This window comes from Suncus etruscus, chromosome 4, assembly GCF_024139225.1.
Source record: "Suncus etruscus isolate mSunEtr1 chromosome 4, mSunEtr1.pri.cur, whole genome shotgun sequence".
NCBI lineage: Eukaryota > Metazoa > Chordata > Mammalia > Eulipotyphla > Soricidae > Suncus > Suncus etruscus.
In genome coordinates this window covers 66,108,189-66,132,892 of record NC_064851.1, presented here as the reverse complement: position 1 = coordinate 66,132,892, position 24,704 = coordinate 66,108,189, and the positions used below count along the sequence as shown (strand labels likewise).

The window sequence follows — 24,704 nt, the reverse complement described above, 5'->3', positions numbered from 1 at the left end:
ATAGGTACTTTTGTCTGTTAACTATTTCTGCCCTAAGTTATGGTTTGAGTTTGTACAGGGAAGGACAGTTGGTGCTCAATCCTGGATGCTGAAAGCCCATGTTTTTCTCTCTTATGCCTCATGTTTTTGGGGCGCTCGCTCTTGGTAGTGCCCAGAAGTCTCTCCTGGGTCTACATTCAAGCTCCATTCCTGGCAATGCTTGGGGGACTTTATGGAACGATGGGGATCGAACCGGGATTGACTACGTGCAAGGCCCTCTTTGCTGTGCTTCTGTCTCATTTTCTTAATCCTCTTGGTGCCCCAGCTTCAAACCCATTCACCCAGGGTTGGATTATGGCCAGTGGAGCCTTTACACTTCCCCAACACCACTATGAATGACAGACTGTCCGTTTACAATATTAAAATATTTTGGGGCACTAGTTGATCCTCATCTCCCCAGCCCCCACTCAGTTTGTAAAATTTTTTTTTTTTGGTTTGTGGTTTTTGGGTCACACGTGGCAGTGCTCAGGGATTACTCCTGGCTCTATGCTCAGAAATCGCTCCTGGCAGGCTCAGGGGATTACATGGGATGCCGGGATTCAAACCACCGATCTTCTGCATGCAAGGCAAACGCCTTACCTCCATGCTATCTCTCTGGGCTGTAATTTTCTTATTAGTAGAGGAGCCTGGAAGGGATCTGATCACTTGTGGGTATGAACGATGCAAGGTGGCAAGGAAGAAAACTTTCAACTTGAAAATAATTGGGTATTTGTTGCTAATATTTCTTTCATTACCTTGTGGTCCATACCTAGCATAGCCCTATGGTTGGTATGTTTAACCAGACATGTAATCAAATACTTTTATATAGAACTGTTCTATGTCTTTTAGAAAATGGTTAGAAACATCTTTGAAGGTCATTCTCTAGAACTCAGACAAATAAAACATGAGCATAGTAGTTAGAAGTAAAAATCTAACTGACTTCTCTAAACTATTACTGTACATGATTCTCCTCATTATTCAATAGCTCCTATGTTAACACTGATTGACAATAATAAATTTGGCACAACTCTTTTTTTTCTTATTTTTGTTTGGGGGCCACATCTGGTGATCCTTAGGGTCTACTCCTGGCTCTGAGCTCTGGATTCTGGCATTACCAGGGGAACCATATGGAATTGGGGGAATAAAACCTAGGTTAGCCACATGCAAGACAAATGCCCTACCTGCTGTTCTATTGCTCCTGCCTAAAATGTCTCTCTCTTCATCATCTGAAAACACACAGGCCCTGAAAAATAAATGCTAAGTCTCCTGATCATCAAATTGTGTGAGCTAAATCTCTCTGCTTTCTGGTTAATAATAGTAAATTGTTCTAAAGATGCACAATGATATTTAAAAAATAAAGTCTGACAATTTTTTTGAATCTCTGCTTTTCTTGATTTAATCAAAGGTACTTGCCAGTCAACAGGTTGAAATTACAACGTGTCCACTGGTCAGTGTCTATATTGTAAGAATCTATATGCCGCACCAGGATTCGATCATTATTGTAATCCAGGTCATTTCCTCCAAGAACATAAAGCTTCCTTTGGACAGCAGCCATGGAATGATAGACCCTTCTCTGAAGCATGGGGCTGCGGCTTATCCACTTATTCTAAAAAAAGAAAAAAAGGGGAGAAAAGGAATTTAGGTAAATTCTGTTAATACAAGACCATCATGACAGTGCCTCCTTAGTTCAGGGCAGTGCTTCTCAATTATTTTCTGTCATGCCCTCCTAGGAAGAAGAAAACATTGTTCTTACCCCCCCGCCCCCGCGCAACTGTAAATAGTATCTTTATTAAAAAAAAAAACTTTAACCTGCGAAACAAAAATAAATAAAATAATTTGAGCTAATTTTTTAATCAGAGTTAATGTCTGGATTAATGAGTACAATGAGCACGTTTTGCAATGCATAGCTTTTTGAAGCGGGTTTGAAGCAGGACACAGCAACTCTCAGCTCCAGAGACATACAGCGATATAAACTTGGGGCTTAGCTTGTTATGACAGTGTTTCCCGAGGTCAAACGCGGCCCACTTTACAGTGGGTGCGCCCAACTATTTGAGAACCACTGGTTCAGAGGAACCCAATGTTTGCCACATTCTATTTGTATTTGTTTGTATAATTTGAAGTCTATGGCTTTGTAGTTTAATCTGCAATGATGGCAGAAGAACCATGCATTTAAACTCTATTTTATGACTTACATAATGTATTTATTCCTGCTTGAGTTGTATTTTAGTAAACATCTTACATATTATAAAAGCAACCAATGAGGGTGTCAGTATTTTCATAATGTCTTTATCATCCAAATGAAAATTTACTTGGGAAAAATTTCAGGAGTTGCTGTGTACAATTAACTATACCAGGTATGGTGACATAAAATATAGCATACTCTGGATCCAGAAACCAGTGTTTATAACTTATATGTGACCTTTAACATGTAATTCACTTAGCTTCCTTTTCTGTTTCATTTTGTAGGCCACACTAACTCTGCTCAGGGATCACTCCTGGTAGTGTTTGGGGGTGGGGGGACAATATAGAATACTAGGGTCTGAAGACAAGTTGTCTGTGTACAAAGTAAGCACCCTACCCATTGTACTATCTCTCCACCCCCTTACTTAGCTTCTTGTGTAAACTGAAACTTTACAGAATTCTTCTGCAAAATAAAAATTATAAACCATATTGCCAGGCCCTTAACAAGTGTCCAATAAATAGATTCATTAAAAACAGTGATAATAATCACTAACTCACCGAGGCTCCTTGCTAAATATAGTCTGAGGGCATCTATACTGTTTTTTTTCCAAAATTAAGTATCAGAGATCAAGATTTAATCTCTCAAGAGCTAAGATTTTATACAGCAACAAATTCTTCTTTTCCCTTTGTACGACATATTTTAACATATTTACAATCACAGCTTCTGCCAAATTGGAAAAAGATATTTCTAGGCATATCCTTCTTTTTCTTGATAGAAGACTTTTATATAATTATTTTAGAGAAATTCTTGATATTTGGTGCTAGTGACTTAATAGTGAAAAACAAAAAATGGGGAAAATCTTCTTAAAATAAGGTTATAAATTAACAAAATATAAAATCTGTAAATCAAATATAACTTAATTTTCAAGTATCAACTAAGTAATGTACAAGTAAATTTCACTGTTTCCTCTCAACATAAATGCTAATGTACAAGAATCCAGATTCATTTTTGCCAAGAACACTTTGGATTTTAACCAGAAAATCATGATATTTTGAATAAACAAAGTTTCACAAGTTCACAAAGCTGTAGAGAGAAGCAAAAAAAGTTCCATAAAAATACTGTCCTATTAAAGCATATATAACTCATTTTTAATTGTGTGTGTGTGTGTGTGTGTGTGTGTCTGTCTGTGGTTTAGGGGCCACAATCGATGGTGCTCAAGGCTTGCCCCTGGTCATTTGATTCCTTGAGGAATCAAACCTGGGTCAGGAACATGCAAGGCTAACGCCCTAACCTTGGTGTTATCTCTCCAGGACCTCTGCTAGCTCATTTCTTGAAGGATACATTCCCCCCACCCAAAAAAAAAAAAAAAACAACTAGAAAAGGGGCAGGTGCAGTGGCACAAGCTGTAAGGCGCCTGCCTTGCCAGCGCAAGCAAACAGACCGACCACGGTTCAATCTCCTGGCGTCCCCTATGGTCTCCCAAGCCAGGAGCGATTTCTGAGCACATTGCCAGGAGAAATCCAGAAGCGTCACTGGGTGTGGCCCCCAAAACAACAACAACAACAAAAAGGGAGTGGTTGAATACTTTCAAAGACTTGCATTTCTGAGCTTCCCCTTTTTGGGCATGCTGTAAGATTTTCCTTGCATTTAAATGTCTCCTTTAAAAAAAATTTGTCAAAACTTAGGGGCCGGAGAGATAGCATGGAGGTAAGGCGTTTGCCTTTCATGCAGAAGGTCATCGGTTCGAATCCCGGCGTCCCATATGGTCCCCCGTGCCTGCCAGGAGCAATTTCTGAGCATGGAGCCAGGAATAAACCCTGAGCACTGCCGGGTGTGACCCAAAAACCACACAAAAAAAAAAAAAAAATTGTCAAAACTTGCGGCTAAGAATTATTTGAAATACATTACACTTGAGTAGGTTTGATTCAAAACTCTGATGACACTTTCCTTAGGTATTTTCTATGAGGCAACCCCTTTATTGTATTAGGAATCAATGTTTGCATTAGCAGTCGGGTCCCTGCCATAAGACTATGGATGCCATCTGGCTTGCAAAGCCCGCCTGCATCCCCTGATTATATCTTTAGCTTCCTTCACTCCCGTGCCTGCCAGGTGAGCCACCAACCGCTGCAAAGGCAAAGAAACAGAGAGGCCTGGTGGGGTCATTCCTAATAAGCTAGCGTGTGAATACTAATCAGTGGTGGGGAAGCAGAGGTCACCCCAGCCTGCCGGTTGGCAGGTAGCGATGTGCTCTGTGGCAGATGGCAGGCATTATCGAGTCTCCACAAAGGCCTAGAAGAGAAATAAGCACCAGGGCTGAATGATAGAGTTATTGAGATTCCGAGCAAGATGCAAGCAGATGTGATGTTTTCCAGGACCCACTGTAAACAATATGCCAGTAGAATTTTTAAAAAGAGCATGTGTGTACAAACATGAAACAGAACTCATTTGAGAAATGTTAACACCTTCTTGCTCTTTAACCATGTGCACACCAAAGTCAGGCAACTGCACTTAATGAACCCTCTGAACACGTCTGGGTTATAGATATGTGCTCTCTAACACCTACCTTCACTAATGACATTGGGAAATACACTTACAAAGAGACACCTACCTTTACTGAAAGTAGAATTGAGCAATTAAAAGAAAATAAATTAATATATAAAAGATTACCAATGAACTGCAATCATTCTGGAAGTACTTTTGATAGTTGAGTTTGTCAAAGTTAATCTTTTTTAAAAAATATTTCAGTATCTTTAACTGATAAAAGTAAACCCACAAATCAAATAGTTTTGAAATTTTGTCTCAGAAAAATATTAGCATTACCCAAATCAGAAAATTGGCAAGTTACATATTTGGCTCAAAAACTGATATTGTAATGGAAGAAAAGAATGAGAATATTCCTTTGAGGTGGATAAAAATCATTGTGTGCATGAGAAAAAAATAAAAGACATCAAAATGTTTCCAGTTCTACTTGCTGGATGATAAACAGCCTCTTTAGATATTACTACTTTGATCTTTTCCTAGACACTATTCTAGGACAATTTGACTATGTTAATTTAAATAGCTATTTTATTTGGGAATAATAAAATTAGGTGCATACTCCCTTGCTAGGTGGGTACTTCGAAAATGATATAGTAACAAGATAATAAACATTCTTCCTTTAGAAGTATCTGAATATAAACAGGCAATAGAAATCTAATTCAACATATCTTCATTATTGAAACATTATTAAAAACTCTGAAATAGTTGAACATTGCATGTAGCATAAAATCGAGCTAGCTTAAATTTTTGTGAGAAAAAGAAATAGAATGCAGTCGATCCAGATGCTTTTTTTCCTGCCTATACACATTAAAGATTCATACATTTAAAAATTGGCAAAAAAATTTTTTCTGATTACTGTGGAAATCTTTTAAAAATCGTTTTAATTGGTAATGAGCTTTTCTTATATGATTCTTACCTGGTTAGGTTCATATACCATTAGTCTGTTCTGATATTGTGCTGTGTTAGTCACTCCACCTGAAATGGATTAACATGTGTTAGAGATTTTCATGAATAAGAGACAGGATATTCCAACCTAGAATGAGATACAATTTAAGGAAAATTAGCTACTGCCGAGTATCTGTTTGTATACCCTTGTGGTGAACCCATGACATAATTAAGAAGCTCATTGTTGAAGCAGTTTAATTTTCAAGAAACATTTCTGAAGCACTCCAGTTAAGAGAAAATACGGATGTTGAGATTGCCAAGAGGCTCCCGGTTTTGGCAAGCTGCTCTGCAGGACTTGCAAGAGGGACAATGAACGGGAAGTGGATGACGATGATAACAGTATGTATAGACCAGTTCTGCACAATGTTGGATAATTTTGTAGTTTCATGGGAAAAAATTTGGTTGGGGGCTTGTACCTGGCAGTGTCCTGGCTTTACACTAATAGATTACTCCTGGCAGGGTTGGGGGACCATATGGGATGCTTGGGATCAAACCCAGTGGGCTCGTGCAAGGCAAATGCCCTACTCGCTGTGCAATTATTGCTCTAGCTCCAATTCTCACCCTTAGCTAAATGCACAATTTTACAGTATCAGTTAATCTTAGTGTTAAGTGTTAATGCTGACACCTTGATAGCAAGGTAGAAGAAAATTATCGGAGAAAAGATGTTACTTAGCAAAAACTATCTAGAGCCAATGCTATAGGCTATAACAGCAGATGTTATGAAATGTTATGAAATAAAATAATAAAAAGATTAGAACCCCAAATTTATTTTTAGAGATACTTCATATAGGTATTTCCAAAATTTTATCCCAGTAAGGAGACCATTATGTTCTAGAGGCTGATATCAAATGAAAACATTCTATTTTAGTATCAGAAAGCAGCAGCTTTTTTTTGAAGCAAAGATCTAAAATTAGGACTTTTAGAAGTTCCTTATTCAAATTACATTATATATGTATATATATATAATATATATATATATAATATTGTGAAAGAAAGCCTTAAAATTTTCTCCAGTTTAACAAAACTTTAGACAGGCCTCTTGATTCTAGCCCCCTGGTTTTCCTTTTTTATTGAAGAAGAAAAGCTTTAGAAAACTAATTATAAGTTCTTTCCCTATCTCTTTGAGATGTAAATAATTTTGCAGGTTTTACAACCAGAAACATAGCTCAAATACCTCAAAGTCATCTATTAACATATAACCAATAATCAAGAGCCCTGGTATCTCCATTCTTTGGGAAGGTAGGAGCATAATTTTGACTGTCATCAAACAGCAAACACAAGAGGTCTAATTATAGGGGAAAACATCAGAGACAACTAAATTTGCTCAATATATCATACTGCCCTTCTCCCCAAAATACTTCGATGCTTTTCCCATTAGCTCACCCTAGAATTTTCCAACATCCATTGTTTTTGTCCCTCTATCAGGAATTAATTTCAGCCTGCATTCTGGTTTCTCTCCCCATTAGAATAATCTTGATAAAACCTCATCCTCAACCCTATGGTTAGAAGTCAAGTTACCAAAATCCAAAAAAATTAGAATAAAATTCTCAACACAGTCAGAAAAATTAATCAATAATGGACACATACAAGGAAGGGAACAAGTCTGTGCCAATTATAATCCTTTTAGCCCCTGTGAAGAGATAGTTATTAATCTCACAGAATTCGCCAGGGTTGTTATTGGTGAAAAATGCTTTTGACTCAAGAAAAAAAATTGGGGGAATGGGCCAGAGAGATAGCATAGAGGTGGGGCATTTGCCTTGCATGCAGAAGGACGGTAATTCGAATCCCAGCATCCCATATGGTCCCCCGAGCCTGCCAGGACTATTTCTGAGTTTAGAGCCAGGAGTAATCACTGAGCGCTTCTGGGTGTGACCCACAAACAAACAAACAAACAAACAAACAAAAAATTGTTTTTGACTCAGAGCAGTGCGGGCCACTAGTGTTTGGGAGACCAGGCAGTGGCGAGCATCAAACTTGGACTTCTCTGCACTCTAGCATGCACTATAGCCCTTGGCTATCTCCTAAACCTAGGCTTTTTTTTTTTTTTTTAAACAGGAAGATTGGGCCCAGGAACTATTTGTAGCTGTGAACTCAGAAGTAAACCCAATAGTGCTTTGGGCAGCTTATGTGTTATCTGTGATTTGAACCAGGGTTGCAACTACTACAGCAGTGATCAAAGAAAATATTTTACTATCTCACAGGTCCCCATTAAAGGCAGTTCCGATGTTTTCATTTGGGGGCCACGCCTGGCAAGGTTCACAGATTACTCCTGGCTCTGTACTCAGGAATCATTCCTAGTGGTGCTTTTGGGAGCCTTATGTGATACTGAGATGGAAACCAAGTTGGTTTTATGCAAACCAAGTACTGTATTATCACTTTGCCCAGGCATTTTAAAAATTCTCTTTAAATATTGAAATGATCTTCAAATTCAATTAAAGCTTTCTTATGAAGGAAACTTACAAAGTATAGAGAGAAGTGAGCTTCACACCTCAAAAATTCCCTGAATCTCACAGTGAATGTCTCTTTTTAAAAATGAAATCAAAGGAAGAGAAAACACAGTTAAGGGAACTGAGGCTGAAGGGCCCATAGTCAAAATGTATGCAAAAATAAATATAAAGGTGGCTTGTTTTTTTAACTCCCAATCTTCTTTATCTTATTAGATGAAAAGTAGAATGTACAATTCTCAGCATATCTCTACAAGAATAATCAGATCCACTGAGACTTAAAAGTTCTTCAGGTTAAAATGATTGCCAAGTGTTTTTGCTTTGGACCATAACCACCATATTAATGTCTATTTATCTTATAGTCATTTCACCAAATGATAGGAAACAGACATCAAAACTCCCAACCATATTTCTAAACCCTGATGGCTCCTTTATTTACTTTAGAAATACAGAACAGAATTAATACTTACCACAGTCATCTATTTTTGACACCATTTGAAACTATTTAAACTACTTTATGTTTCAAACTCTGCCAATTATAGATAAAATGTATAGCAATGAACTAGAATGGAGCGATTACAACCCTACTCTCAAGCAATTTATCTTAATGTGCTTAACAGAATTAATATTTACTACCTTCATAAATGTATTTATTATGCTTTTTTCTTAATTGACACTCAGTAATTAGATTCCTTACCATAACATAGAAATTTCACTCTTGTGACAATGTTTAGAAATAAGATATTGGATTCTTAGTTGAAAGTATAAGTCCTTGGCTATTTGTTTGTTACTTCTAGAAGGTTTAACTACAGGAGTGTCTAAAGAAACCTAGTGTTTTAATTTTTGTCATGTCAGGAAATCTTAGGAATTGTTGTAATGCTTTGCTCCTTTGAAGGAACTCACAAATAGGTATATAAAGAAAAACCACTTATTTTCAGCACAAACAAATAAATTAGAAAAGATCCAAGTTTGCAGCCCACATTTCTTTCACAGTGCTACTCATTTGCAGAGCTTTATCATTACATTCCCTTCACATAACACTCTTCACTTTTAGATTAATCTGCTGAAATGAGATGCTAAGGATTTGCATACAGATTTGACTATACAAAAATAGATATGGAATTAATAACAGTCTCTATATGTTTTAATTTCTCCTAGACTGGAGTACCCTTGCCTGCAGCAGTATTCTTGGCTTTGAAAGTCATCAAGCTGATTTGTCTGCTCTGGGTTATGATGCCACATGCTGCTATACTGTCCCCTGCAATCAAAGCACTTGCAAAGATAGATTCCATGCCTTGCTCTATCGAGTATATTTTATAGATTGGCAGTTTTGATCTCCCTCCCCCACCCCAGGGGGGATAATCTGCATCTTAACAGCTTTCTATAGATACATCTGTCATTAAGTATGCCATCTCATATCAGCATCCATTTTTAAAGCCAAAGTCCTCCTAACTCGAAGTGCCACAGTCAAAGTTAAGATTTTACAGCCAAAATAGAAAATGCACAACCATGTCTTATACTTCTGAACCATGACTTAACAATATACTGCAGGTTTCCCCAAAGTCATAGAAGTCTTTAAAAAATTGCCAGAGAGAATGAAAAGTTACCACCATGCTACCATAGTGAGAAATGCTTTCTGTCGTCAAGACAAGAGCAAAGCATTTTTCTTAAGCTCTTCAGTACAAAATTCTTACAAAATTCTGTGCTGAATGGATGGATACATACTACACAGAGAATGACAAGCAACTTCTAAATGAGCAATGTCTACCTCCATTATTGTGAACTCAATAAACACCTGAATTTGTTGTGCATGAAAACAAAGAATGGCTTGTATAGACAGTGTATATAAAAGTCCTCATGAGAATGCATTTAGAAAACACCTCATGGAACATCTAGTGTAGCAGATCTACAAAGTTTTTTTTATGAAGTTTTATCAATTTTTATTTACCAGAAATGACTTCTTGAGAAATCAAGTCTTATTGGCAAGTATTCTGTGGAAACCTTTGTTACCTATTGTGCGTGGTGCTCATACCATTCCAGGACTGAGCAGGATGCAAAAAACTGTGTACATGCCCATTTTAGGGAAGAGATGCCAGGTTGGAAATGCATATAATGATCTTTCTCTTGTGCAGTCTATAAAAAGTAGAGTGCATTCACAAAAGATTTAGAGGCAATTCATAAAACAAAAATCATTTACTACAATGCTGTGTTTTGTTTACAGAAATTTGTTAGTATTTCCATGAATGAGTATGCATGAAATAATTTTTTAAATGACCATTTTTTATCCTAAGACTAGAGATAGTACAATAGGTAAGATTCTTGCTTTGCATGTGGCTGGCCCGGGTTTAATCCCAGATACCCCATATGGTCCCTGTAGCTCTACCAGGCATGATATTTGAGTGCAGAGCCAGGTGTGCAAAACCAGGTGAGCAGAACCAGGTGTGCCCACTTGACCAGATGAATATGTAAAAAGACTATTTAACAAATAAAAGGAGTAGTTTTGTAGTCTGATATAGACTTCTTGTCATGATTTTTCTAATAAGAAAAAAATATTGGTTGACTTAAATGAATAGCAAAGACTTTTATCTTCTTTACTTGCTTAAGTTTTTCCAATGTGAACTTACTGCAAATTGCAAAAGACTAAAATCCAGTCAGATAGTCAAAAGGATGATCTAGTACTAGGTGTGTTTATTTTAGTCATTTTTAGAGAGCCAAACCTAACATTAGTCTTCAATAAAAGGATTACCATAGATTATACTAAATGCAAAAGTAAACTTTCTGATCTATTCTTATGTGGTACTAGACCGCCCATATTTTTGAAATCTGTGTCAAGTGTGTTTATAATTCTAAATAAACAATAAAGCCAAGAATATTTCTATTAAATTAACAACTTGCATAGAAGCATACTTAAAATAGGCAATAATTTAAAACTAGTATCCATACTCTTTCTGTTTAATTTGCGGAAATCACACAAATGTAAAGGCTAATTTTTCTTTGTTTGCTTTTTTTGGCCACACCCGGTACCACTCAGGGGTTACTCCTGGCTATGTGCTCAGAAATCATTCCTGACTTGGGGACCATGAGGGATGCCGGGGGATCCAACCAAGGTCCATCCTAGGCTAGTGTGTGCAAAGCAGATGCTTTATCGCTTGCACCACCGCTCCAGACCTGTAAAGGTTAATTAATATACTCAACATCAACAAGAAAGTCCTCAGTTGCACAAAATATCTATAGTTTGCTGTATTTGAAAATATGTTATATTAATTCCACTTGATGTGAAAAACATACACTTGTGACCTTTATGTATGTAAAATATATGCTTTGTGCTTTTATAAATAAGCAGCATAATCAAGGATAAAATCTACTACAATACAGATGTCATATTCCCTTTAAAGATGCAATAAAATGCACACTAACTCCCATTTCTCACTATGTAGAAACTTGAGCCCATGTCTCTATAGACTTCTGCATGTTCTTGGCAATATTATGTCTCAAAACTACCTTAGCCTGATTCTAGGGGTTGACTTTGCTACATGCTTGTTGATTTCTTATCTCTCACCCAGGAGATAACATCACCTAGGATGGGTGGGAAATAACCCTCACCAAATCTTCAGTTAGTCTTCAATTCTCACTGATATAGTTTTCATCTCTTTCCTTCCTCATGGGAGTTTCAGAAATAATATGTATAAAGGCTAAGGTGATATTAGGGGTTAAGCCAATTACATTTCAAGATGCTGAGCCTGGTATGTCCTGAGCCCTGCAAGGAAAGCATAGCCTGGTGTAAGTCCTGAGCACCTATCTGTGTGGCCTAATAATAAACACCAGAAATGACATTGTTCCCATATTCTTAGGTAGAACATTTTAGCTCATTCTTTATTTTAAACTTTTTTTCGAGATCTCATCTTGTCAGACACAAATGAATCATCCAAACAAAGGCAACTTTTTCTTTGAGAGGGATTTTTGGAATTCAGCAAATCAATTTTTGTTTGCTTCTGGGCCAAACCCAGTGGTACTCAGAGGTTACTCCTGGCAGACTCCTGGGACCATATCGGATGCGGGGATCAAACCCAGGTTGGCCACACGCAAGACAAATGCCCTATCCACTGTTTTATTGTTTCAGCCCCAAATTTTAAAATATTGCTTAAACTGCTAATATTAAAGGACACCAGAGTATTATATTATAATGTACTATGTTTAAAAAAGTTAAACTATTCTAAATTATGTTTTAGAGTAATTTCACCTTAAACAGAAACACTTAAGTTTATTTCTGCATTTTAATTTTATATTACCATTGATTTTATAAAAGGAACAATAGAATTGCAGAAAGGAAGACATGTAGTTCAGCTCTGTTTTCTGAGAAAGATGCACATGTAATAAACTCATGGTTGATCCTAATCTCCAGGTATGATTATTTTCAGGATCTTTTTAATATTAAGTCATGTTATTTGGATAGTCTTTGTATAATGTGAGGATGTATTTTGAGAATTTTATTGATGTTATAAACAAATATTTTGTGTGGCTTAATGGGAAACATAAGTTTTCAAAATTCAGAGACAATGATCAAATTTAACATTAGCAAATACTAGCTGTATAACTACAAAATAGCATTTAACTTCTTTAAGCTTCACTTTCTGAGCAATAATGTGAGGGTTAAAAAAATCAAAACACATTTGGGGCCAGTGAGGTGGCACTAGAGGTAAGGTGTATGCCTTGCAAGCGCTAGCCAAGGAAGGACCGCGGTTGGATCCCCCGAGTCCCATATGGTCCCCCCAACCCAGGGGCAATTTCTAAGCACTTAGCCAGGAGTAACCCCTGAGCATCAAATGGGTGTGGCCTGAAAAAAAGAAAAATAAATCAAAACATTCAAATAAAAAACAACACTGCTGCTTCAAGAGAAGGAGAAATCAGCTTAGCAAGAAAACTTTGTTTATTGTTTAGGACAATGTTTGTGATATGCTTGTTATTTTATTCTTTCAAACATTTTAGTTCTTTTAAAGATATTGAGTAGTTCATTTATCTTCGGCTTCCATCTCAATACAATACTGTCAGAGTTTTATTTTACTCTTTTTATGACCACTTGCCTATTCAGGCCCCTGTATGCTTTCAATATTGTAAGACCAGAGGTGGACTTATTACTCTCCCTGGTACCTCAAATATGGTTTAAGTGATAGCCTTTAGAAGCTTCTTATAGTCCTTTGGTTCATTTTCTCTTTCCCTTCTCTTTAATTGTGCTTAATACATTTGATAGAAAAAAATTTGTGATTGTAGTAATGGAAATCTAACTCAGTGTCTAACCAAAAGCAAGTTCTTTACTGCGAAGCCTACTGCACTTTTTTTTTTTTTTTTTGGTTTTTGGGCCACACCCGGCGGTGCTCAGAGGTTTCTCCTGGCTGTCTGCTCAGCAATAGCTCCTGGCGGGCACGGGGGACCATATGGGACACCGGGATTTGAACCAACCACCTTTGGTCCTGGATCGGCTGCTTGCAAGGCAAACGCCGCTGTGCTATCTCTCCGGGCCCAGCCTACTGCACTTTAACTGCACTCTTTAAAAAGAAAATTCCTCCTTTGACTGGATCTCCTCCTCTGCCCATTCTTTTTATTTTTAGCCATTTTTTTTCCTTTCAAAGCTAGTCATGCTCCTTCTTTAGTTCTCCTTCCACTGTCTTCTCCTCAATAATCTATCCCAACCTTTTTCCCTGCTCCATTTCATACTATCTCTTACTCATCTATCTCCTCACTCTAACTCCTTCTTAATGAACTTCATCAGACTTTTTGTGAGAAAACTTTCCATTTCTTTTTTCTCTGAGAAATACAGACAAGGTCTTTTCTTTCGATTTTAAAGAAGATGTTCTAAAGAAAGAAAATTATAACCAATGAAGAAGTAAGTCAGACATCAATGGTAGGTATTTGAAATAGGGCTTCAGAGATTGAACATATACTATTACCCTGCCTTGTTGTCAACTGGCTCACAGAGGACTCATCTTACAAGGCAAAATGTACCATAGAACTATCTAACATAGTCTTGCTTACCAGGGGTAAGAGAATTGCTGAAATGATTGGTCCAATAAGCTGAAACATGAAGACAAGATGGGCTTATGGGTGAGTAGTAAGTACTCAACAGACCTAAGGCTAAGTTAGGTTTAATGTGCCTAACTTTTGTAAAACTACTTATTTATTTGAACGAAATTCTTTCCGCCTTGTGCCTTGGAAGACTACTGTCATCTAACCCTATATGACCTATTTAGGATATATAAGTGGAGGTCCTTGTGAACATTGAATACTATTGAGCCCCCTAAAAAATTAAGTTTAATAAGTCTGATCTCTCACAGTTCACCAACATAGGACACAAGTCATCCTCTACTCTGGTGCTCCAATACTAATCCAGAAAACACAGCAATACTGGGAATCTTCTCCTATTTGGTAAGAAATAGAGCCAGTCTCACATGTATGTGTTTGGCTACCACTTCATGTCAGCCCAGCATAATCTGCTTTTAATGCCCTATCAGTTTCCAATATTGTCAGTTTGCTTGTTTTTAATTGGGCCACATCTTGCTGTAATCAAGGCTTCCTTGATTTAGCTCTATGTTCAAAAGTTATGCTTGATGGGGTTAGAGGAATTAAAAGGGGCGCCATATTGAACCTGGGTAGGCTGTGTGCAAGACAAACACTTTGTGAGGCAAAGACCTTGTTTATATTGAGATTCCAGTAAAATAATGTTAGCAGAGATAGTTATAGTATTTTTTAAATGTTAATGATCTTATAGTGATCTAACATTAATGAAAACTAGACAACCAAGGTCCCTTTGTTAGGTTTGAATATATTAAAGCTATGCTGGGAAATGCAAGTGCCATATGCATTTAACATTTAATTAAGATAGAAATAAACATATAGTCTAGGGAGTTCAAGAAACTTTAAATGTTTTTCTTTCACTAATGTAATATCTGAAAAACTGATTTTCAGCTCCATAGAGGGCAGTATGTTTTGTTGAAGTAATTTTATTTATCTGTGATCACACTAGAGCATAAAGATGTAGATATCACCAGCAGAAAAAAGCCCTCTAAATCTACTTTTGAGTAAGTGTGTAGCATTTACCCCTGTTTTAGTGTTTTAAAGCATGAACGTTATACTTTCTATTATTCTGCTGCCACTTGACCAAAGAGAAAAGGTAAATTTAGGATTAATTTTACTCACAAAAACAAATGTTTAATAATTCCCAAAAAATAGCTTAAATTGTCACGATGTATCTTCTAAAATACAATTGGAGAATATTTAATGCTAATGTTGTGAATTTCAAGTAGAAATGGTGTGAAGAATTTATGAATTGAGTCACAATGTCAAATGCTGGCAGGGCCTGTGAAACGTAACCATTTCTAAATGAAATGCCAATAAGCATAGCCATAGAGCCTGATTTTTTCTGAGTTTCTCTCCTCTTGTGGCACTTTTTAAACCATGGGCGGGCTTTAAGGGAACCCGACCCCAAAATGAACAAGAGAAAAGGTGGAGGGGGGATTAAGCATATTGAAAATGTTTCACCTCTAAAGAAACATTCATTCTGTGTTCCATGAACTATAAATAAGCCCCTAAAATCCATATTCTATAATCTTTACTATCTCCACCTCAGGCAATGCTTGCAATATACCAGATAGATGCCAAGGAACCAAACTTCCATCAATTAAACTGGAAATACTTGGCTATTTGGTAAAGAATGAGGAATAGCCTCAAACATTTTCATCTGCTCCAATAAATCAAGAGTAACACTTCTAAATCAATGATAGAGTGAAACATATTCATTTTTTTTAAGGAACCCATTAGCAAATCTAGTCACCCCTCCCTATCCATGGTTAGATTCACAATTGATTTATTATAAGCCAGGCCTGAGGAAAGAGGCAGACAACTGAAGGTATTAGAAATGTCACTGGTGATTTCCTCTTCTTTCCAATTAATGGTATTGTACTGTACACAGGAAAGTGAGTATTTCATCTCAAGTATACTGTAGGGAGAAACAAACCTGAGAAAATTGTGATTGTTTTCATTAAGTGTGGTTAACACATACAGCATACATTAGACAGCAAAAGAGAACAAAGAAAATGTATTCCCTTTCATAGTAGAGAAAAAGAAAGTGATGCAGCACTATGAGCTATAAAAGGCAATATTTTAATAAAACAGAAAACAAAACACATAGACCCATATTGAAAGAGAAGTCAGGTTGATATCAGGATGATAGAACTAGCAAGTCTAAGATGAGCTAGTATATTTTCTTAAAGATAAAGAAGGTATTAAGTCATTCTACCTTTGACTTTGTTAAGAAAACTCCAGCATTTTTGAAAAGCTAGTTTTATAGTGAAAAATAAATTTATTAAAATATTTATGAGAAATTCATACACAAATTTTAAATGCATTGCAAACTTTAGAGTGCAGTACATAAATGATACATGAAAACTAAATGAGTCCATGGAAGGGATCTAAATGGCAGAAAACATAAATTACATTATTTTCATAAATCTATCATGTTTTGCTGTCCAAATTAAGTATAGGTATGTTCCTTCTAGTATCAAAGATTTATTTGTAGCCAAGTCTAAAGGTTCTCCAGGAAGGTTAACAGGATACAATCTTAGTGATTATCTTATTAATTAATAAAAAATATGAAGAAAAGTAATTAAGTCAACAGAAAAATGAGGTTTCATTTAAAGAGCTCTACTTATTTAACATGCACACTCATATTTAATATTTATGTGGTACACTGGGCTTGCAATCAGTGGATCCAAATAATTTATCCCCTGTTTAGTCTTAATGTTACTTTTATTTATTAATTATTGAACACCTAAGCCCTGGCTTGAGCTATCTTCTTTAATAAAAATTAATCAATTGCAGATAATCATGGGACCATTCAGAGGAACTGAGACCATGGTTGTCTCCCTAGTTATTGAGGACAGCAGAAAGAAAAATGCACAGAGTTCAAATGAATTTAATTTAAGAGTGGTGTGTGTGTGTGACAATGTGAAACTAGAGACTGGACTAGGAAGCTGAAATACCTTCCCTTAAGATTGAGTGACTTCTTTAAATGAAAACCTCTAAGTTAATCTTAGTATATATATATACATATATATACATATATATGTATATTTCCCCTATTCTTTGTACTTCACATACAAATTAAACAATTTCTTTTTACATTGTAAAATAAATATCCTCCAACTAACAGAAAGTACATGTTTCTCTACCTTGCTAGTCTAACATTTCAAAGAACATTGTAAGTCTCTTCATGAATAGATGGGAACCAGTGTTTGATGATGTGAAGCCAATAGTGTCTGCATTACATTCTCCTTTCATATAGAAAAAAGAGCATCTTCAAGAAGTTAAAGGAGTGTGAGTGTATGAATTAAATAGGTGAAATAAGTGGATAATTTTGGAAGTTAGGTTATGGGAGGATGAGGCTCATTATATTATAGTTCATTGTATATAAGAAAAAACATTTTTTAAAACTTAAACTAATCAACACCCCATCAATAAGATTTAGAGATTAAATAAGAACAAAATATTAAAAATGGCACAGTGATAATTTAGATTATATGAAATCATTATTTTAGTAAATAATTTAAGTTCCTCAAATCAATGGACAGTATGTCTCTTAGCTAGATTGCTATCTATATACATCAAAATGGAATTACTGGGTTTTTAAGTCATATGCCCTTTTTGAAGTCATATGCCATTACTCATATCAGGTAGACCAAGGTCAAAGTAAAAACAAAGGAATCTGGATAAGTTATGATGTGCAGTAGAATCCTTGAATGTCAGAAGTTGTCGAAATCTGTTTTTCTCCATCTTTTTCCTACTACGCCCTCCCCTGATTTTGTTTCCATTCTGGGGCTTCCTTGACCCTGATTGTTCTTCTATATTCTTCTGCCATGGCCCTCTAGTTATGCAATTTTCAACTGTGGCCCTCTTGGAATATGCCAAGGTTATATGAGGGTCCTAGAGCCCCCTGCTGAGAAACACAGGTCAAAACAATTGGTTTATTAGGTATTATAGGCAAATAATCCATATTGATATTTAACTCCACCAGTTACACAGAAAGTCACAGAAAGGTCAGTTCCTTCCAACTGCATTGCTCTGTATGAAATAGCTGCTCAACAAATGAAAGTTTTTTAGCTCAATTGGTGTCCTTAGTATAATTGCTCACCTATGGCCACAAACACCAAAGCAAGATTTTTAAATGAATGCTATCATAAAAAGTGCCCCCCCTTTTGGTTTGCATTATATATTTAACATTTGAGGCATGATCTACCTGAAATCCAAAGAAGACCATCAGCCACATATCCAGCATGACATGAAAGGGATCGGTCAAAGGACTGCACGAAAGTCCACTTGTTCTTCTTGGGGCAATATCGTTCAACTGTAGGTAGAACTTGGCGTAGTTCATTTCTGCCCCCAACTGCATAGAGATATTCATCCATAGCACCCAGTACGAAATGCTCCCGGCAGTTTTTCATGGGCGCTATCTCTGCCCAGGAATTGCTCCGAGGGTCATAGCGACAGGCAGTCCTCACTGCACAAGTCCGGCCACTGGGGTGCTCAGCTTCCCCTCCTGCTACAAACAAGAAATCACCCATGACAGCCACACAGTGATGACTTCTTCCCACAGGCATAGGGGTCAGCTCACTCCAATTGGCAATGGCAGCTATGAGAGCATTCTCCTGATCGACAGGATTGAAATACCGAAGTTCCTTCACTTTACACACCTCACGCTTCTTCCCACCAATGATATACAGAGTGTCTGACTGGAACCGTGGTTTGGTTCTGCGAGTCTGCCAAACGGGCTGTGCATAGATACTCTGGTGGTATTCCAGGGCCTCGTTGACAAGGGCTGTTGCTGTCTCACTGGCCTGAACCAGGGGGTGGGTCAGGGCAACTGTGTGCAGGGTATCCACGTCCATCAAACCAAAGCGGATATACTGTAGAAGCTCATCCATGTGCTGGTAATGGCAGCTGTGTTCCAACCACCTCACAGCTAGCTGAAACAGAGGGAGATGAGGTGAGTGGAGAAGACAGAAGTAAGAGACGGGACAAAGCTCCCCTACAATATCTATTATTGTCCCTTCATATATTTTCACAAACACTAATGTAATTTATATTTCTTGCAGCGTAACACTTGAGCATTTGGCTAGCCAGCTGAGAAATTTCTTTTTCTACAACCCGAGGACACAAGAGAATTTATGACATTATTTAAAAATTAAGGACAATGACAAATATGAGGACTTAGGGTATCTACTTGAGGATAAACAGTGACTAGTTTTTTTTTTTTTTAAAAAAAATGAAAGCTCTGTTAAATGTCATGCCTAAAAGGCTTGGTACAACCCACCACAGTCACAAAATTGTCAATAGTGACTGGTGTCATGTTATCAGCCAACATGCAGTAGTAATACAAATGATGTAAGAAAATAGAAAATACGTGAAAGAAAATCAATATGACAGCCACAAAATGATTCTGAAAGAAAAGGAACATTCTTTTTTGATAAAACTTTTCCCAAGGCTTATTAATAAGGAAGCAAAAAAAGGCGGAGTAGAGATAGACGAAAAAGAAGAAAAGAAAAAGAAACTTTGCAACCTCTGATTTTTTTTCCCCTTTGTTTTCATCTTGAAGAAATGGTTGTTCACACAGGTAAGATACTGTTAATCTGTTGGAAACATTTTCACTAAAACAGAATATAAAAAAGATTATCTTTGCATTATGGACACAATGGCATTTGGGGTAGGTGCAGATCACCATTCAGATGAAAGTTAAAAAACCTTTTTTCTAGAGCTAAAAAGATTTAAAAAAATTATGCGTATTAGGCCACAAATAAAGACGATTGATCTATAATTTAAAAAAAATGCCATCAACAAAAATTCCACACTGTAAAACACCTGAAGTAAATTAATTAGTACAACTTAATATTTATGTTGTGCATGACTTTCTACATAATAGTACAAAGAAATGTATCTTTTATCAATCAATTGTATTTAATAAGGTATTCTTAGGAACACCTACATTAAGTTATATATCTGACAAAATATATATGTGGATCTGAAGGCTTTATCATGAAAAGCAATAATTGAGAAGAATGAATAATTTTGTGTTTTACCTGTCTTATGATCAATGGAAGAAGATTTTGGGTTTCCCTTTTTAGCAGACTATATTATTGGGGGAAAATTTCTTGGGTCAAAAATCATTGGCAAATATAAACTGAGTTTTCCTTCTGGTGAAAAGAATCACTAACAAGTGCTCACTTCAGCAGCACATATACTAAAAGAAACACTAAACCTCTTATAAGCACTATGTGATGATTTCAGAGTTTCTCTATCCTTTTGACAAATGGCTATACAAAATCAAGAAACATACCTTAAACATAACTGTGAAAGACTTGTAATTCACTTTGGTCTCAATAAAAACTATTTAAGAATAATCAAGAAACATTGGATTTGTCTATTTATCTTCCAAAGGAAAGTGTAAAAAGTGAATTCCTTTCTAATATGCATGAATTAGATCTCTTAATAAATAACAAAGTAAGAGAAATAAAAAGATCACTGAAGACCACAGCTAAGGTGGCAGACACTGTGGAAAGATGAATGACCACTGATTTTCTAAGAAGTAGCATTCTTTAAGTTAAGCAAATACCAACCAGATGAAAATTATTGGTTTATGGTAACATTAGCAATAGTCAAAGATATTGCAGAAGAAAAGCACCCTCATTAATCACTAGTTCTCTACCAGAAAGGAAGAAAGCTCCCACAGGAAACATCCTGCCTTTCCTATAGCCTAATTTTAGAAGTCTCAAGGAATGAATTTCCAGTTATTTTCCCATAGAGATAATTCAACAATTTAATCAATGGTGTTCCATTCTCTACCCATAGAGATTTTCAGAAGTCTCAGGAAAAAAAAATCATTCTAATAAAGGTCATTTTTCACTCACCAAGTTAAAGTTTTTGAAACTTATACTTTTGTATTGCTCCTAATTTAATCAAGTAATTCTGGGTAGCCAAAAGGGATTTGCTTTGTAAAGAATTTTTATGCACCCTTACATCTTAATGAATCTAGATTTTTATAGAGATATCACAGGAAATAGTGCTACAATTGTTATTTTCTTCTTTTTGGTTTTTGGTTTTTGGGTCACACCCGGCAGCACACAGGGCTTTGTGCTCAGAAGTCTCTCCTGGCTGGCTTCAGGAGACCATATGGGATTCGAACCACTGTCTGTTCAAATCAGCTGCATGCAAGGCAAATGCCTTACTGCTGTGCTATCTCTCCTGCCCCTTAATAGTTATTTTCTCTCCTCATAAGTCAATCATTTCTATATCACAATTGATCTTCTAGCCTCCTCTTATCACTACTTGGTTTCTCTTTCTAGCAAACCACCACTTAGTATGTGAAAAGGATCAAGTCACAACTAGGTTTGTGTGTATATGTATGTGTGTTTCTTTTAATGTTTTTCAGTAGTATTAGGCCCTGTGTTTTAGAAAGCATTGCAAAATAAAAACAAAAACAAAACAATAACAATAACAACAGATAAACCCTATCAGTGAACAAGTAACCAGCCTCACTGTTAATAAGTACAGATACTCCTCGCTTAATGACCAAGTTCTGTTTCAACCACTTGGTCGTTAAGTGAATTGGTCATTAAGTGAGGAACTGCATGTACTGTATACATAGTACAGTATATGCATAGTACTTGACAATACAGTATTCTGAATAAGTAAGATAACGAGAAAGATCAAACTGAAAACTTCCACTTGTTTTAATTTGCATAGGTTGTGTAATTTACACACAGTACTGCAATGTGTCACAGAACATACAGTTAGTAAAGTAGGTACGCTAAAGCACCAATAACCATAGTACTGTACTGTAGAGTGTACAGATGGAAAAAGGATATTTAAAATAAAATAAAATAAAATAACGGTGAAGAGATAGTCATAAGTGCAAGCGGTCGCTAAACAGGTAGGTCATTAAGCGAGGAGTATCTGTATCACTGATTAATTTCTGGCTTTCTATTACAATTATTTCTCTATGTGTTATGGTGCTTTTCCCTATATTAATTACACAAGCTCTTGTATACATTTGTTTGGCTTATATTTCCTAGAATTTTTTCTTGTCTATTGAAACTATTTTTGAGTCATACCTGGCAATGCTTAGGGCTTACTCCAGTTTACCACTAAAGGATCACTTCTGGAGAGGCTTGGGAGAACATCTGGGGTTCCAGAGATCAGATTCAGGTCAGCAACATGCAAGGCCTTACAAACAGTACTATCTCTCTGGCCCCTAATAAAATATTTTAAACTTAAATTTTATGTAATATTCACATATTTATCATTTATAAATATTTTAAGTAATTCATATTTTAGTTTGCCTTTTCTCCATAACAAAGTTAACTATATATTAACTAATTTACAATCAATTTCAAGATAATGTTACCTAAATATAGTTTTACTTTTAGATTTAAATTCAGTGTTTTTCTGATCTAAGTAACATATACACAACTTTCTTGTGGTTTCTGATCAAAATACAATTTCTGGTTTAATAGGTAGAGGGAAGAGTTCTGAGTGTCTGTCTACATTTCAAAAACTTCCCCATGTGATATATATGTTATTGATCCATGGGTGACACTTTAGATTGGAAAGTTTTAAACAGACTTTTCAGTGATGAACATTAAATTACTGTCTTATTAGAGAGAGCTGCTTATGGATTTTAAATTAAAAGGTATGAAAATGAATTGCTTTTACAAGGATGAAATACACAATAAGTTTAATACTATAGTTAAGACAATATAGCTCTTGGATAATAACATACTGTCATTCAAAAGTATATTCTGAAATCTTAGTTATAAGGGTTATAAATTGATAGCAAGTCTGAGAGCATAAGAAAAATACATACTGTGCAGTTTTGCTTTTGTAAAAATAAACAAATAAAATTCTATTGAATTACTTTTACTTTTATAAAAATATAAAAGACACTAAAATCAGAGTTAACTCTTATCTAAATAATGAAAGACAGCAAAGAAAAGTCTAAACAATCAGCTATCTCAAAACACTTCATGATATGAACTTCACTACACCAGGAGTCATGGACATGCTATATTAAGAAGATGGAGAAAGTCCTGAAGTTCATTTAAAGGATTTCAAGAATACAGTAAGCACGGGGCCTGGAAGGTGGCGCTAGAGGTAAGGTGTCTGCCTTGCAAGCGCTACCATAGGATGGACAGCGGTTCGATCCCCTGGCGTCCCATATCCAGGGGCAATTTCTGAGCGCATAGCCAGGAGTAACCCCTAAGCGTCAAATGGGTGTGCCCCCCCCCAAAAAAAAGAATACAGTAAGCAGAGAAAAAGGGATTCTCTACTTATTATTATTATTATTTTTGTGTGTGTGGTTTTTGGGTCACACCCAGCAGTGCTCAGGGGTTTTTCCTGGCTCCGTGCTCAGAAATTGCTCCTGGCAGGCACGGGGGACCATATGGGACGCCTGGATTCGAACCGATGAGCTTCTGCATGAAAGGTAAACGCCTTACCTTCATGCTATTTCTCTGGCCCGATTCTCTACTTATTGATGGAATTCAAAGACCATAGTTAGCTTTATAGCAATTTTTTTGTTTGTTTGTTTTTGGGTCACACCCGGTGGTGCTCAAGGGTTACTCCTGGCTGGCTGCTCAGAAATAGCTCCTGGCAGGCACGGGGGACCATATGGGACACCGGGATTCGAACCAACCACCTTTGGTCCTGGATCAGCTGCTTGCAAGGCAAACGCCGCTGTGCTATCTCTCCATGTCCTATAGCAGAATTTTATACCTTTGTTTAAAATTAACCATTCTAGAAATTAGTAGTATTAAAAATAATATTTGTAATCATGGTGCTTAAATAAAGATACTTTAAAAAATTAAATTAAATTAAAAATATTAAAAATAATAACACTACACTAAGAAATATTAACTTAAGAGAGGTTTAATTTTTTTTTATATATTACTTAATCTGGCTTATTCCATTTTCCATCATCCTAAATTCTAGCATATTTGAACTGAAACAGAAAAGGAGCATCAAGTGAGTTTTCTTTTTTGGCAACACATTCAACAAGAGTAGAAAAGAAATTAAAAATCACTTAAAAAGGCACATTAATGAGTACTTTGGAAACATGACTTTCAGTCAAGATGTTTTCTAGAAAGCCTGAAATTTGGGGACTTGTCACTGTCAAGAGAGATGTCTCAGAAACCATGCTTGATACAATCCAGCTCATTTTACACAGATAAGTGATTGCTCCTTTCTGAAAGAAGCATTCATTAATTCCTATTCACCCAGGTCTCAGTAAGAATAGTGACTGGTAAGAAGCATATACATACTTGTATAAATGGAAATTTTTTATAACTGTTCTTCAGCTATTTATCTCAAACAAACATAATAAATTACTTTACATATTTAACTGTCATGGGCTACAGTTCCCTATTTATTATCTTGTCTTTGTGGTATTAAAAAAATAACTTATAAGCTCTCAGAAAAAGTTCTGCAATAGGAAATCCATTGGACTTCCATATGTAAGGCCCCAGTTTTACTCCTTCACA

General features: G+C 36.2%; 1 protein-coding gene across 2 annotated transcripts in view; it reads right to left on the bottom strand.

Annotated features, from left to right (window-relative positions):
* The window catches only part of KLHL32 (kelch like family member 32), a 232,792-nt gene that overhangs the window by 7,065 nt on the left and 201,023 nt on the right, over window positions 1–24,704 (bottom strand). Inside the window, exons 7-9 of one of the 2 annotated variants that reach the window (XM_049771331.1) lie at window positions 18,413–19,139; window positions 5,655–5,713; window positions 1,432–1,624 (exon numbers count right to left, since the gene is read on the bottom strand). In XM_049771331.1, the coding sequence (XP_049627288.1) occupies window positions 1,432–1,624; window positions 5,655–5,713; window positions 18,413–19,139 (979 nt within the window). The remainder of the gene's footprint in view (window positions 1–1,431; window positions 1,625–5,654; window positions 5,714–18,412; window positions 19,140–24,704) is intronic. The other variant, XM_049771332.1, reaches the window with a different exon arrangement.